At 45.7% G+C, this 17,223-nt stretch overlaps 1 protein-coding gene across 5 annotated transcripts in view; it reads right to left on the reverse strand.

Moving 5' to 3' along the window:
- Positions 1-6,527: 6,527 nt before the first annotated feature.
- RSPRY1 (ring finger and SPRY domain containing 1) overlaps positions 6,528-17,223 on the reverse strand; it is a 30,943-nt gene continuing 20,247 nt past the window's right edge. For all 5 annotated transcript variants that reach the window (XM_044270733.1, XM_044270732.1, XM_044270729.1 and 2 more), the window contains 5 exons: positions 16,786-16,897; positions 13,197-13,299; positions 11,306-11,458; positions 10,218-10,322; positions 6,528-7,663 (listed from right to left, as the gene is read on the reverse strand). In XM_044270733.1, coding sequence (XP_044126668.1) covers positions 7,567-7,663; positions 10,218-10,322; positions 11,306-11,458; positions 13,197-13,299; positions 16,786-16,897 — 570 coding nt within the window. In that variant the 3' untranslated portion in view covers positions 6,528-7,566. The remainder of the gene's footprint in view (positions 7,664-10,217; positions 10,323-11,305; positions 11,459-13,196; positions 13,300-16,785; positions 16,898-17,223) is intronic.

Consider the following 17,223-nt stretch of genomic DNA (forward strand, 5'->3'; position numbering starts at 1 on the left):
GGCCTCTTTGCGGGCGACCTGAGACCCCCGGCAGAGGAAGCAGGCGACGGCCTACCAGATGAGAAACGGCAAAAGGCATGCAGAGATGAACTCGTCCAGCTGATCCCCATAAGGTCTGGAAACCCCAAAGGGGAGATTAGCAAGGGAACGCTTGGTGGAGGCGTCAGCGTCCCACACCTTCAATCAGATCTCTTCGCACTGAGTGACAGATGGCCAACCTGCGGGCAAAGAGGGAAACAATGGGGAAGAGCCGGAGCCATCCGAGGAGGGATGCTGCTGCTCACGCTCCCTGTTAGTAGTCGGGCGTCTTCTGTGGAAAACCACTTAGAGAGGTGGTTGGCGTCACAGGATTTGAAAATGCCCTATAGTCCAAAAAGGACCTGGCTCGTCCGAGCCGGATAATTCCCCTTCGGATTACTCTCCCTAGGTGAGGGGGAAGAGCAGTCCGAAAGCGCCACAGGCGAGGTGAGGGGGGTGGAGAGACGGAGACATCCGAGGTGGGATGCTCCCTTTTCGTAGTCAGGCACCCACTGTGGTGACCACTGAGAGAGATGGAGTCGTTAGCGCCACAGGATTAAAGGACATGGTTGCCTTGGCGACTAAGACCAATTTAGCGGCCGCGCTGGACATGGCAGATGCCCAAGCGGGGACCGCAGGCTCCCAGGGACGTGGAGGAGGGGGGTAAGGCAGGGATGCAGGTAATACTTATCTGCTCCTGCAGATCTTCTCCCTCGACTCCAGGACCAGCAGGGATGCACCACTTCAGGCTTCTGACTCCTTGTCCAGGAGTGCAGTGTTCTGGTGGAGGGTGGCAGCAGGAGACCCAGTAGCTGGTGGGATACCGGAGCTGCAGGTCGAGCCCGGATCCACTTGTCTTCTTTGGGGGGCAATGGAGGCAGCCAGGCAGCGTCCAAGGACGGCGGCGGGCACTCCACGGGGGACCAGGAAGGCGCCATGCCGACCTGTGTCCCCATCTAGAAAGAAAATAACAAAACAGAGTAGAGTGATGAGGAGCTGCACGGCTGTGAGCAAACAGAGTCTCCGGTGTAAGGAGAGTCAGAGCGGCATGTCGAGGCTCCGCCCCCCCGAACGCGTCATTATGGCGCGAAATAAGCGCGCGAAAATATGCGCGAAAATAAGCGCGCGCGCAAAAATATGCACAAAAATAAGCGCACGCGCGCAATTTAAACAATCACCACGACTCCCTTCACGTGGTGCAGCAGGGGTTAACGAGGCCATGGAGGAGCGGCCTGCCGGCAGGCGCTGAGAGAGCGCAGCAGCCAAGGCCCGACGAGAGAAGCGCTGAAGCCCACAGTTTAAGGGGGAAGAGATGCCAGTACTCCAGTGCCAAAATGAAGAAAGTGCCCCCATCAGGATCCTTCTTCAAGCTCACCCAGGTAGCCACAGACAAACAGACACAGAGGGAGGGGGAGGGACTGGGCAATACTTATCTGCTCAGCATGCTCCCTCGATGTCCAGACCAGCAGGGATGTGCCTCTTCAGACTTCTGACTCCAATCCAGGAGAACAGTGCTCTGGAGGAGGGTAGGCAGCAGGCGTCCCAGCAGCTGGTGGGATGCCAGAGCTGACATGTTGAACCTGGATCCACTTTTCTTCTGTGGGGGGATGGGAGGTAGCCAGGACACGTCGAAAGACGGTGGCAGACACTCCACGGGGGCCAGGAAAGCGCAATGCTGACCTGCGTCCCCATCTGAAAACAGAAAAAAATAACAAACAGGAGAAGAGTAAGCGTCACCTCCTTGGACAGACACTAAGCAAAGACTGAGTTCCTCCTGGTGGAGTCGGGGGGTATAGCCCGAGGAGGAGGAGCTCTTTCATTTGCATAGTGTCCCTCCTACTAATACCTCTAAGCTATACCCATGGTCTGTGTCCCCCAATGGAAAAAAGTACGAGAAACACAAGTTCGCTCAACATTAGTCCCTACTCCAATTTGGTGCAGCACCACGTAATGACCACCGATGAAACCCAGTGCCTGCAGGGGGCGTGACACAGCACCCCCTGCTGTCAGACGTAAAGCCACTCTGGGCCCTACCAACCCACAGGTACTGCACCGGGTGAGCAGATGTTAAAACTGGACCTTTCATATGGTCTCAGAAACTAAACTGAGGTCAAGCGGGCTTAGCCTGACACTTTCTCTTTTTCAATAGTACATGCTGCTTCCACCCACTGGCCTTCCAGGACCTTAGGCTACATCCACATCTGCACTTACAGTTCCGGTATATGCCTGAGAGATCCCATTCACTATAAACGTGGCATTCAGTGATATTTTGGCTGGCAGAACGCCAGTATGCACACTGGAAATCTGGCGGGCCCAGCATATGTCCAATACGGCAATACTGGAACAGAATGCCCAAATTAAAAATGCAGAAGTGAACACGGCGTTCAATACACACAGAGCTCTAAAACATGGGATGTCCAATATTACATTTTCACTTCGATTACAGTGTAAATATAAGATTGCATTCCTCATACTGATTATAAATTACAGCCTGTATCCTAGAACATAACTGCAGTTTGGGTCTATTAAACCTGCAATTGGGCCATGACACATCCGAATAAGGGCTCATTCAGACAACCGTATGAATGAGTTCACAGCCGTTCCGCAATTTGTCTAAAAAAGATAATGCCTATTCTTATAGGATATGTGCCATCTATCATTGTGCTGCACATGTGCGGTCGGCAAGTTACGGAACGCACGTGGGCAGGCATCAGTGTTTTGCAGACTGCAAAACACTACGGTCATCTAAATGAGCCCTAATATAGGTCCTTCTCAAAAAATTAGCATATTGTGATAAAGTTCATTATTTTCTGTAATGTACTGATAAACATTAGACTTTCATATATTTTAGATTCATTACACACAACTGAAGTAGTTCAAGCCTTTTATTGTTTTAATATTGATGATTTTGGCATACAGCTCATGAAAACCCCAAATTCCTATCTCAAAAAATTAGCATATCATGAAAATGTTCTCTAAACGAGCTATTAACCTAATCATCTGAATCAACTAATTAACTCTAAACACCTGCAAAAGATTCCTGAGGCTTTTAAAAACTCCCAGCCTGGTTCATTACTCAAAACCGCAATCATAGGTAAGACTGCCGACCTGACTGCTGTCCAGAAGGCCATCATTGACACCCTCAAGCAAGAGGGTAAGACACAGAAAGAAATTTCTGAACGAATAGGCTGTTCCCAGAGTGCTGTATCAAGGCACCTCAGTGGGAAGTCTGTGGGAAGGAAAAAGTGTGGCAGAAAACGCTGCACAACGAGAAGAGGTGACCGGACCCTGAGGAAGATTGTGGAGAAGGACCGATTCCAGACCTTGGGGGACCTGCGGAAGCAGTGGACTGAGTCTGGAGTAGAAACATCCAGAGCCACCGTGTACAGGCGTGTGCAGGAAATGGGCTACAGGTGCCGCATTCCCCAGGTCAAGCCACTTTTGAACCAGAAACAGCGGCAGAAGCGCCTGACCTGGGCTACAGAGAAGCAGCACTGGACTGTTGCATGTCATTCGGAAATCAAGGTGCCAGAGTCTGGAGGAAGACTGGGGAGAGGGAAATGCCAAAATGCCTGAAGTCCAGTGTCAAGTCCCCACAGTCAGTGATGGTCTGGGGTGCCATGGCAGCTGCTGGTGTTGGTCCACTGTGTTTTATCAAGGGCAGGGTCAATGCAGCTAGCTATCAGGAGATTTTGGAGCACTTCATGCTTCCATCTGCTGAAAAGCTTTATGGAGATGAAGATTTCATTTTTCAGCACGACCTGGCACCTGCTCACAGTGCCAAAACCACTGGTAAATGGTTTACTGACCATGGTATTACTGTGCTCAATTGGCCTGCCAACTCTCCTGACCTGAACCCCATAGAGAATCTGTGGGATATTGGGAAGAGAAAGTTGAGAGACGCAAGACCCAACACTCTGGATGAGCTTAAGGCCGCTATCGAAGCATCCTGGGCCTCCATAACACCTCAGCAGTGCCACAGGCTGATTGCCTCCATGCCACGCCGCATTGAAGCAGTCATTTCTGCAAAAGGATTCCCGACCAAGTATTGAGTGCAGAACTGAACATAATTATTTGAAGGTTGACTTTTTTTGTATTAAAAACACTTTTCTTTTATTGGTCGGATGAAATATGCTTATTTTTTGAGATAGGAAATTTGGGTTTTCATGAGCTGTATGCCAAAATCATCAATATTAAAACAATAAAAGGCTTGAACTACTTCAGTTGTGTGTAATGAATCTAAAATATATGAAAGTCTAATGTTTATCAGTACATTACAGAAAATAATGAACTTTATCACAATATGCTAATTTTTTTAGAAGGACCTGTACAGCTGCATAACATGGCTTATGTCAGATGGACGAATGTGATCTTAAATACTTTTGCATTAAAAAAAGACAATGGGTGACAAAAGAAAAAAAAAAAGTTTGCGTTCCAGACTTTGAATATGAATCTGTTTTAAAGGGAACCCGTCATCAACGTTATGCTGCCCATACTAACGGCAGAATAAAGTAGAGACAGGTGAGTTGATTTCAGCGGCCTGTCATTTAGAAGTTAAAAGTAAGTGGTTGCCGAGAACCAACTTCACAATCATTGCAGACTGGGCCTGGAAAAGAGTCAAATCTACCTGAGAAGAGTCCTGGTTATTCATAAATTCTTGCTCTTCTGCCCACCTGCTAATGACTGACCGTCTTCTACCTAGTTTTCTCCCTTTCTCTCTAGGAGAGAACTGCAAATCATCAGCAGATGGGCGAGGAGGAGAGCAGGGGATTATAAATAACCAGGACTCTTCTCAGGTAGAGTTGACTCTTTTCCAGGCCTGGGCTGCAATGATTATGATGCTGGTTCTCGGCAATCATTTACTTTTAGCTCATGAGTGACACACCGCTGAGATCAGCATGTCTGTCACTACTTTATGCTTCCTTCAGTGAGGTCAGCATAAAGTTGATGACAGGCACCCTTTAAAGGTGGGGAGTGGACTGGTGGTGGTCGTGTGCGGTGTTCAAGTTAGGTTGGTCAGTATTTGTTATGTGCTCATGATATTTTGCTGCTCTTATGCCTTAGTCACTTTATGTAGTGTGTTACATCACCCACATGGCAATGCGTCTTCTTTTCATGCATTTGAAGATGAATATTTGATATTATGTCTTATTGAGCTGCATTTGTTTGGTTACACCAAATTTTTTACTAGTGGCCAACCACTAATATTGCACTTTTCAGTACACACCGACAGCCCACCATCGGTCCTCTTGGTTTTTAATGTTTTAAATGTGTTGTGGCTTGTGTAAATCATGATTTTCAATAAAAATTATGGAATTTTGTGATTACTTTGGTTCTACGTGTCTTTTTTGTATATTGAGTGACCCATTATCTTTGATTGGTTCTCTCTTTAAAGAGGACCTTTCATGGGTTTGTAGTAAGTGAGATAAATATCTGTACCTGCGGGGTACCCCTCCGCTGATGATGATGATGATGATGCATCACTTACTACAAACCCATGAAAAGTCCTCTTTAGAATGAACCACTCACTGATGGGGGTCCATGTACTGTCCATATATCCAGCAGACCCAGTCATCTAAATGACAAATATAGAACATATTGCGATTTTCTCTGCACAGACCATCTGGTACATGAACGTACCCATTCCATCAGGGTGCTGTCTGTCTTAGGGCTCTTTCACACTTGCGTTGTTCTTTTCCGGCATAGAGTTCCGTTGTCGGGGCTCTATGCCGGAAAAATCCTGATCAGGATTATCCCCATGCATTCTGAATGGAGAGAAATCCGTTCAGGATGCATCAGGATGTCTTCAGTTCAGGACCGGAACATTTTTTGCTCCGGCCAAAAATCCTGAACACTTGCCGCAAGGCCGGATCCGGAATTAATGCCCATTGAAAGGCATTAATCCGGATCCGGCCTTAAGCTAAACGTTGTTTCGGCGCATTACCGGATCCGACGTTTAGCTTTTTCTGAATGGTTACCATGGCTGCTGGGACGCTAAAGTCCTGGCAGCCATGGTAAAGTGTAGCGGGGAGCGGGGGAGCAGCATACTTACCATCCGTGCGGCTCCCGGGGCGCTTCAGAGTGACGTCAGGGCGCCCCACGCGCATGGATGACGTGATCGCATGGATGACGTGATCCATGTGCATGGGGCGCTCTGACGTCATTCTAGAGCACCCAGGGAGCCGCACGGACGGGGTAAGTATACTGCTCCCCCGCTCCCCACTACTACTATGGCAACCAGGACTTTAATAGCGTCCTGGCTGCCATAGTAACACTGAACACATTGTGAAGACTGATCCATCTTCAAATGCTTTCAGTTCACTTGCGCTTTTCCGGATCCGAAGTGTAATTCCGGCAAATGGAGTACACGACGGATCTGGACAACGCAAGTGTGAAAGAGCCCTTAGATGGAAATATCGCTCCTATAAAAGTATCCTAAGGAGATTAAGATAAGCTCCTTCTAGTCTTTTTGGTTATAGAATTAACGGTTCAGGGAATACTTGAAGACCTTGACTTTGTAAAATCTTTACTTGACATTCGGCCACTTATATTATTAGGGCAGAGCTCGAAAGCTCTGGTACAACAGGTACAAGATTACAACATTAAATTCTGCCACTTCTCCACCTACAGAACGTTTCCTCTGTACAAACTTCCTTTCCTTTATTATCAACAGTTGAGAAACAGAAACTTTAACAATCCAGCTGTGAACAAGCCACTCGCTCTGCCTTCGCAGCATGATGGTGGATGTAGTCGTTTGGAAACAGCTGGCGTGCTGAAGGTCAGTCTCCACGGGACAGAATTGGTCGCGCGGTCAACCTGGTCGTATCAAATTATAAATATAGTAAAAGACTTGCCAATCCTACTGTGCACACGTTACAAAACTCTGTACATTTACATCTGCGTATTGCATGAATCCTGTGTCTTGACCAAATGTTCTTTGGAATATAAATTAAGCCCTAAAAAGGTTGATTTACATCGTCGTAACAAATAACTCGCAGTCCACAGTTTATAAGGAAAATGACTGACCAGCAGAAGGCCACAGGGATAGAAAACAATGGTCAAATACTGTATTTTGTCTGGAAAAAATAGACACTTTGCAGTATGGTACAATTAGTTACAGTTTTTGCAAATACATCGATGCATAACTAGTGCAAACCCTTTTCCAAAAATAAATGGAGCAAAGAAACGTGCCAACATAACATTTCAGGTGCCCGCTGGCGAGATTACATTACTGCGGCCACGGCTATCCAACAAGGGCATGTTTTTCCCCAAAAGTGGATGGTCCAGTCCCACAAGTACCTTTAAAGGATGAATGTAATGTACAAACAGATGCATTTACTGCCTCCTCCGCGCTCCGGTCTAGGTGAGAGCAATATACGGAGCTCCTCGTCATTCGCACATTGCCATTTATAAGATATGGCCATTTTCTCTCATCGGAAGCCAATACAAAAGACTTGCAAATGTTTGCTTTTAGACAGTGTCTCGTTCATTAAAAAAAAAAAAAAAAAAAGTTGCAAAGAATATCTTCCTGCGTTTACTCCACAGTGGTCAGGAGATGTGGGAAATTTGGCGGACGCGAGTCTTTATCTCTTGTCGACACAATGGACAAGTCTCCAGCTGAAGAGCGCACTCCATACAGAGATCACTGGGGACAGAAGACAGAATATTCATTAGTGCCCCATCCCCTATGGGCAGGCAACCTACACATACAATTTAGAGGTAACTCTGTACAGACCACAATGATGGATGGGTATGATGGCCTGCAATGATATCGCTTTATAAGACAATTCTGTTCACTTCAGGGATAAGCTGCGTGGTTAAGGCTATACATGCACACGATTGTATGTGTTTTGCGGTCCGCAAATTGCGGATCCACAAAAAAATAAAAACGGACACTGAAACAAAATACGTTCATGTGCATGTAGCCTAAAGGAAATAGGTCACCAAAAATGTTATCTGCCTGCTGAAAATCAGATGGTAGCCCGTTTCCTTTTTTTCTAATTTCTTCTTATTTTCCGAGTACAGATTTCTTCATTCCATTTGCTCAACTTGATCATGGCGGCGGCTATCTAGCTGTTCTTAGCAGCATTTAGGAATCATTAACCCTGGGTTCACACCTGAGCGTTTTACAGCGCGTTCAAACGCGCTGTAAAACGCTTAAGACATGAAAACCAATGCTTCCCTATGGGAAGGGTTCACACCTGGGCGTTTTACAGCGCGTACGAACGCGCTGTAAAACGCCCGACGCTCAAACAAGTACTTGAGCTTCTTTGGGGCGTTTTGACGCGCGTTTGTGGTCATAGGACACTGCAGTCAATGACACAAACGCGCGTCAAACGCGCGTTTACTATTACAAAAAACGCGCATAAAAACGTGCGACAAAAACGCGCGTTTGCGCAACGCTCAGGTGTGAACCCAGGGTAAAGGGATTCTGACACCAAGTTTTGGGCTATAGAGCTGCGGACATGCACGGCTAGATCGCCGCTAGCATGTCCGCAATATATCTGTCCTATAGCGCTGTGTACTTTTAATTTCTTTAAAAAATTATTTTATAGATATGTAAATGACCCTGGTAAGGAGCCCAAGGGGCTGTACTAACCTTACTGGAGCCCAGCCACGCCCCCTGTGAAGGAGCCCAGCACCACCTGCGTCCTCTGAATCTCCTCCTTTCATCAACCATAGATTGCCGTGAGCTCACGCTTGCGCAGTGCCGGTATAGTGTTCCTTCCCTGTGCTGGCATCAGCCTCAGGGAAAGAACTGTGCATCCGCGAGCTTGCGCATCGCGAGATCACGGCAATCTATAGTTGATGAAAGGAGGAGATTCGGAGGACGCAGGCGGTGCTGGGCTCCTTCACAGGGGGCACGGCTGGGCACCAGGAAGGTTCGTACAGCCCCTTGGGCTCCTTACCAGGGTCATTTACATATCTATAAAATCATTTTTTAAAGAAATTAAAAGCACACAGCCCTATAGGACAGATATATTGCGGACATGCTAGCGGCGATCTAGCCGTGCATGTCCGCAGCTCTATAGCCCAAAACTTGGTGACAGAATCCCTTTAAGAAAATTGCTTTATGGCAGCCCCATGGGCCATAGACACAATGGTCAGGAGAGGACCCTATTGACTTCTATAGGAGAGTTTTTTAGAAGAATAGATGAGCTTTGACAGTCACCTATGAATGGAGGATCCTGTCTTATCTATACACTGAGGTGATATCATTACAGGCAGGATTAGAATGAGTAAAAGTCATCTGTACAAACCATGACATGGTGCCAATTATTAGACATAGTGGCCAGTGTGAAAACTGCAGGATTTTATCTTTTTTTGTTTAAATACACGAAAAATAAAAAACATAAAAAATTTGTTAAAAATAAAAAAAGTGATTAAACAGCAGGTCATGATCTGACGACACATTCCCTTTGAAGCGCCACCAGTGAGACAGATGCAGGCGCCCTCCATACAGTTGCTCGCCCTTCACTCGATTACAGGGGTGATGAGATCTGCTTGCTTGGATTCCAAATTCTGCTGTGAGAAAGAGCCCAAGGCACAGGCCACAAGCCCTTTTCAGGTCAGTAGTTTGGATCAGTGTTTTTATTTTTTATTTTTTAGGCAAAACTATGAGAAGCGCACATTTTTCCCCTTATGCTTTCTCCATTTGATCCATTATTGGGTCACAAATATTGATGCAATATACTGACGTGGCCATAGGAGGAAAGCACTGGAGGGGTAGGTTCACAAGGATTTTTTGAGACCGGTTATTTGGTCAAAGCCAGAAGTGGATTTGAAAAAAAAAAAAAAAAAAGGAAGGACTTGTACGTCTTCTTACTGGATCCACTACTGGCTTTGGCTGGAAAATCTGCTTCAAAACCTCCTCCAAAACACTCCGTCTGAACCTACCCCGAGTCAGCAGGTCTCCTCCAACAAGTAGCCATTCTAGCTCCACTTCCAATACCCAAATACCACTCTACCTTTAGGCCTCAGGGTATGTTTGCATGGGACGAGCCCCTGCGGTTCTGCTGGAGCAACATTCACACAAAATAGTTTGGATTTCCTTGTGAAAATGCTGCAGATTTTACCCTTTGCATTGCAAAGTGTCAGGCATGTCTGGCAGCAGCTTCACGCTCAGCCGAGCCGAGCATGCATGTTTACTGGCTGTGTCGGAAGTGACATCGTGGTCTTTTATAGGCAAAGCAACTGACCTGTGTCCACAAGGCTTCAGTTCTGTGTCTGCCACCTCATCACAGCACAGCGTACAACAGTTCTCCTGAATGCTGACTTGTTTCAACAGTGCTAAGCGTCTGTGCCTGCAGAAAAAGGAGAGAATCATTATGTATTAAGGTCCTTCTCCTACGGTGGCCATAGATAATACCTAACCGTCAGCAGGGCCTGGCCTGTCCTAACAGTAGCTGTCAGGGGAAAGAGGAATGCCTTATTCCAACTTGCCCATTATTTCCCATTGAATAAACAAAAAATAAAAAAATGCTGAATTACAGAGACATCTCTTCTAGGTAGAATATGGTGCTTAATGGGAACTACAGCAAGAGTCCCTACTGCACGACTACCATGAACCGAGTTCACATCTGCATTGAAGTCTCGGTTACAGAATCCACCTTAGGCCTCCTTGCACGCGACCGTATGGCTTTTTCAGTATTTTGCGGTCCGTTTTTCACAAATCCGTTTTTTGTTTCAGTAGGGTTTCTGCTTCCGTTCCGCCTTTCCGTTTGTGATACATTTTTTGCGGATCGGAAGCATACAATAATGTTTAAACAGCAAGAACATAAAAAAAATTGGGCTGGGCATAAAATTCTCAATAGATGGTTCCCCAAAAACAGAACTGATATAGAAGACATACGGATGGATTCCGTATGCATTCAAATTTTCGGGCGGACCTACGGATCGTTATTTGCGGGCAATAATAGGACATGTTGGAACGGAAATACGGAAACTGAAGGCATACGGTGTACCTTCCTTTTTTTGGCGGATCCACTAAAATGAATGGATCCGTCTACAGAACGCAAAAAAAACGGAACGGAATAAAAAAACGTTTGTGCGCAGGAGGCTTTATGGTGCAGCATTATTTTTTCAGATGACATAACGGGCGCCATGACAGGAACTGACAGTCAGTCAATCAGGTGCCGTTGATGTCTGTGATATGACAGATCAAGGTCTTTATAATTTTACGTTTTCTGCTCCTATGAAAGAACGGAAAACCTGAAATGACGACGCAGATGTGATCTCGGGCTTGGAAAAAACATCATCTAACACCATTTTTAGATGCAGGTATTACCTTGGCAGAATGACCTTTTCTTCAGGAGCCAAAACGGCGTATTCGTTAAAAGTGCTAAATTTATTTGCAGGTGGATATTTAAAGGGCTTGGCTCCAAAATTAAACTCGCACTGCTGATAAGACATGAAGCTTGCTGCAGCAAAAAACCCGGACCTAAGGAGAAAAAGGCTCAGTTTTATTACACAGAACTTCATAAAATGGATTGTGCCAAGTGGGTCTGGAAGGGGAGTACCCCCAGTCTCCTGGTAGATATACCATTTTAACCGTCAGAGCAACCACTGTGTAGACCAGTGTTTCCCAACCAGTGTGCCTCCAGCTGTTGCAAAACTACAACTCCCAGCATGCCCGCACAACCAAAAACTGTCCGGGCATGCTAGGAGTTGTAGTTTTGCAACAGCTGGAGGCACACTGGTTGGGAAACACTGGTGTAGACTGTGCACTGGGTGTGTGGCATGCTGGGAAATAAAGTTATGATAATGCAGGTTCTCCTTGTCTTGGCATTAATACCATTCTGTAGAAATCCTTTTAAAGAGGAATTCCCACTATTTATGGCATAAACACAACATATGCCTTGGATGTCTAATGTGTAGTAGACCCTACCTGTCGGCAGAACAAGGTGGCTGCATATAGAAAGAAGCTGAGTGGACATATGCTTTTGCCCACCCTCATTCTCCCAACAGGTGGTAGTCTCGAAGGTGCTTTAAAGGGCTGTTCACCTCCAGGGACCTTTCAGGCAGACACCCCCCCAGTGTGGCTGGACCTAAGGAGGGAATCATTCTTACCTGATCTTCGTCTCTGCAGATCTCGAGTCTTTCCGCGTCATCATCCAGTGGTAGACATTGGATGCAGAAGCCATATAATTGACATCAAACCGGGGAGAACAGAGATCTGCAGTGGGGGATCAGGTCAGTAGGATTTTCTGCACAGGTTTCAGCCACTCTAGGGATGGGAGGTGAACGACCCCTTTAAAGAAGCACTCCAGCAATAGTCTAGCAGTGCCACCCATACCGTTTGAACCATTTCATCATGGGCAGCTGTGTTAGGTGATCCCAGTCTGACCACCAGTCCAGACCTGGTCAGTCTCTCCTGTGAACTACAGGATTACATCACATCTGCAGTGTGAGGGGGCAGAAGATCTAACTCACTGATCCATCACTGGCTGACTGCCCGGGATGTAGAGCACATACAGTGCGATTGCGACTCTGCCCCCTCTGCAAAGCCAGAAGCATGATGGGAAATGTAGGCTGCATCATATCCAAATGGAAAGGAAGGAATCAAGGAGGCAGACAACACATCAACTAAACCAGTTATACACAATAACAGCCTATGTAGCACTATACAGGAAAATAAAAAAATAATAATAATGCTGGAGTGCTACTTTACATGGGGATATCCCTGTAACACCCAAGTTACATGGACATTTATGCCTCTGCATGACCCAGTATACCACTGAATGCATCCATTTATAGCCCAGGCCCTACTGTTAACATGCAATTGACATGTGCCATCATCTGTTCAAAAACAGATACACAATACCAAAACTGGCAGTTTCTTTCCTTGTGAGGAAGAAAACTGTCGAGATGCAAGTGGGACCAGCGATACAAGCACAGTCAGAAAGGAGGGAGCGGAATCTCAAAGCAAAAAATGGAAATATATAAAATGCAAGAGGCATTAAAACTAGATTTTTTGCACTTACCGTAAAATCTGTTTCTATTTTCCCTTCATTCATTGAATAATTATTAATCATGTATGTGGTACTGGCTACTCCAGTACCCAGAAGAACATTTTCCAAAGAGGGTATTAGAACAGAATGTGGCATTTTGTGGAGCACGTGAAGCGCACGGATACAGAGAAAACTATGGCAATTGCGTAGGAGACAAAAATCACTTACGTGGCGGATGAGAAAACTTGCTTCTCGGGTGGAAGTTGGTTCCCGTTAAGAGAAAAGATCATCAACTTTTTATGTAAATCCAGTAAAAAGCCGACAGTGTCTCCTGCAAGACAAACAACATATGGCATTTTCAGAAGAAAAAAAAATAAATAAAGAAAAAAAATGAAGAAACTTTTATTCACCCATGTGGTGCAGCGAAGTGTCAGCTCAGCAATAGAGCCTCTCGGGCAAAGGACAAAGTGCTCAGTTTATATATCAGTCACATACATGATTATTCCATGAATGAAAGGAAAATAGATACACAATAAAAAATAAAAATATATAGCGAGATAAAAAAGGTGAACATGATTGAAACAAATGTGAACTCCTGTGTAGTGGGTGGTTTATTTAGGACAAATATTTATAATATTCACGGTGATCTTATATTTTTTGCTTTTTTTTTATTTTTTATAGATTATATGTTGAAGATTGATGAGAGGAGGAGGAATATGAATTATGAACACACTTGCCAGATGTCTTATATAATGTTAGTTATCTGATCTGCAGCAGTCCCCGGGTTGTGCTATCAATATATGTTATATCACCTGTTTTCTATAATACACAGAGGAGACCCCCCCTCATGGGTTATTTTTGGGCGTGGTAGATTCATGGGGTGGACCTATGGCAGTTGCCCCATAAATATAGGAACATCTGTACGGTCTGATCCTCCGTTGTGTCCCAGATGGTATGCACTCCCGTGTCCCTGTGGATCCCTTTCGCCATAGACCCTTATTTGGACTCTGAGTCGATGTATGTGTACTGGTGGATCTACCAGTGATCAAAATGGCGTAGTGTGCTATTGTTTTTTTTTTAAATCAGATAATTTTTTATTTGCAGTTTTTCAATACAGTACAATAGGTGCCCACACACCCAAACCCCCCCCCCCTCCCTTCCCACCCCCCCCCCCAACATTCCCCTTCAAGGCAAGAGCAGTACACCACGTTTCGTTATCCTGAAAAGCTCAGTTCAGTGTGTAGATTAATCCATGACAGAAAGCATAAAACATGGCAATACGGCTTTGTAGATGTGCATAAACTCCTGGGTACTCATGTACCCAATCATACAAAGAATTTCACATACATTTGGCCCCTTGCAAACATTAATCTCAGACACTTCTTAGACTAGCGTTTCATCCATACCTTCCCAAACCCATTCCCTATTCCCTATTCACCCCTCCACTCCCAAGCCCACTCATACGTTCACACCAACCCTCACACTTGAATATTGTAATGTTGAATCCAGAGTGACCAAATTTTTTCAAATTTTTTTAAACTATTCCTTTTATGGTACACAAATTGTTCAAGGCGTATCAGTAAATGTACTTTGCTCTCCAATTCAGTCACCGATGGCGACAATCTATCCAACCAATGAAATGCTATCACCTTCCTCGCCTGATACAGCACTCTAAGGATTGCTAGTCTTTTCTCCTCCATCCCCTCAGATAATTGCACACACCCCAGAATACAGGACAGAACTGTCATATCTAGACTGACGTCAAATACATTCTTTATTACCTCCTCTACACCCCTCCAATACCTCCGCAGCCTGGGGCAATTCCACATTAGGTGTATAAGATCGGCGTTTGCCACGTCACACCTTGGGCAACAGTCGTCTATTCTGTACCCCATCTTTTTTAACAGGACCGGAGTCTTATATACCCTATGCAGTAACAGGAGTTGAGACACTCTATGGGCTTCGCTCACCGCCACCTTGGTAAAATCCTCTAAGACAGCATCCCACTGCTCCTCTGTAAGATCCGGGACATCCTTCCTCCATTTTTCACATAGTGGGAAATCCTGTTTTTTAAACCGTGCCTCCATAAGGCAAGCATAATTCAGTGATATCACCCCCGTTGTACCCCCACTGGTTTTCGCCAGATCTATCACTGAGTTCTTGTTTGCAGGTCCCACTACCTCTTCCTGTCCTTGAGCCCGTAGTGCATGTCTCAATTGCAGATACAGGTAGAATTGGGACTTCAGCAATCCAAATTCCTGCTGTAATTGACTGAACTCCTTAAGGATATTATTATCGAACAGCTGCCTCATGTAGTTAAGCCCCTTTGCCTTCCACACCTGAACTCCATCCACTTTTGCGTAGTGTGCTATTGTTAACCAGATTGCACTTGCGCCAGCATACTCCGATTGCCGCATCATGTAGCGGCGCCACGGCAACTAGGGGCGGAACCCGGGCATGCGCAGTGGTGATCTCCACATACCGAGTCGCTGTACATATGGTTAGTGTATTTCTAATCCATTACACATGTGTTTCAATCATGTTCACTATTTTTATCTCGCTATATATTTTTTATTGTGTATCTATTTTCCTTTCAGTCATTGAATAATTATTAATCATGTATGTGATTGACTGATATATAAACTGAGCACTTTGTCCTCGAACTTTGCTTGAGAAAGGCTCCATTGTTGAGCTAAAAGTTTCTTCATTTTATTTTTTCTATTTTGGGTAATTGCTTATCCCCCTTGGGCTTGGCACCCGTTGTTACTGTCTTTTTGTCAGTGCTGCCTTAAATGGTTGCATCACGAGAGCAAAAATAAGCAGAGACTGGATATATGTTCAAACGTTTATATTTAATGCGTATATAATAGTCAATCATTTCCGTGCACATTAAAGGGGTTGAACACTCCTAGCGTCATCCGCGATGCTAGGGAGGCTCGTCCCCGTCGCGGCCTGCTATTGGCTGCCCTCTCCATCGCCAGATGTTTTGATCCGCGTGACAGGGAGATGCAGTGGCAGCCGTGCGGGGATCAGAAGAGATGCGGGTGAAGTATAAATACATAGGCTATCAATATTAGATCAGCGGGGGTCTGACACACGGCACCCCTGCCGATCAGCTGTATTAAAGAGGACCTTTCAGGGGTCCAGACATTATGAAATAAGTAGCAGGTTATGTAGGGCACAGTCCATGGATGTAAGATCGCTTACTATTTTTTCTCGGTGCCGCTCCATTCGCCCACTGTGCCCCCGTTCCCTTCTCCCGCCTGGTATGCTAATGAATAGCATCGGTACAGGGAGGAGGAGACTGCCCCGTTTCTCAATGGGCGTCTCCTTCTCCCTGGCTGTAGCGTGGTCCAATCACAAAGGAGAGCGTCACAGCCAGGGAGAAGGTGAGCTTTTTTCTCTCTCTGGCTGTGACACTCTCCGCTGTGATACCGATGCTATTCATTAGCATGCCAGGCGGGAGAAAGGGAACAGGGGCACAGCGGGCGAATGGAGCGGCACCGAGAAAAAAAAATAGTAAGCGATCTTACATCCATGGACTGTGCCCTACATAACCTGCTACTTATTTCACAATGTCTGGACCCATGAAAGGTGCGCACAGTGCACATGCGCCATCTCCCTTCTCAATTCCTGCTCGCCATAGACAAAGCAGCAGTGAACAGGAAAAGAGACCGTACGTGCACACTGCCTTTCCTTCCTACAGCCGACTGGTGGGGGTGTCGGACCCCGATGATTGGATATATATATGACCCATCCTGAGGATAGGTCATCAATATTAAAAGACTTGTTGTATTAAAGGTCTCAGGGTACCTACCTTCTTTCCAGCAAGGATGTTGGTGAGGTTTACTTTTCGCATTATACCAGATCAGCTGCCTGCAGCCATCATACGCACACGAATACTCATCATCCCCAATGCCGTATCCTTCCTGCACATGAAACAGAGTGACTGTCATGTAGCTGGCTATGCTGCAGTCTGGCAGCCCCCTCCTTGATCGCCAAGATGGCTTGCTCTGAATAAGGAATTGCCCAGCTGGGCGCAACCATTTTAACTCCTTAATGACCAGGCTTGTTTTGGACCTTAAAGGGGTTGTCCTAGTGTTTAAAGAGGACCTTTCACCTCTCCTGACATGCCTGTTTGAAAGCTTCATGCATTCCTCATGTAATAAGAATAGATGTCTCTATGTTGAGCCATTCCTGTGTTATTTCTACTAGAAGTTATGAGTGAATTGCTAGCAGTCTGCAGTAAGGGTAC

Source organism: Bufo gargarizans, chromosome 10 (genome assembly GCF_014858855.1).
Source record: "Bufo gargarizans isolate SCDJY-AF-19 chromosome 10, ASM1485885v1, whole genome shotgun sequence".
In the NCBI taxonomy this organism is placed as follows: domain Eukaryota; kingdom Metazoa; phylum Chordata; class Amphibia; order Anura; family Bufonidae; genus Bufo; species Bufo gargarizans.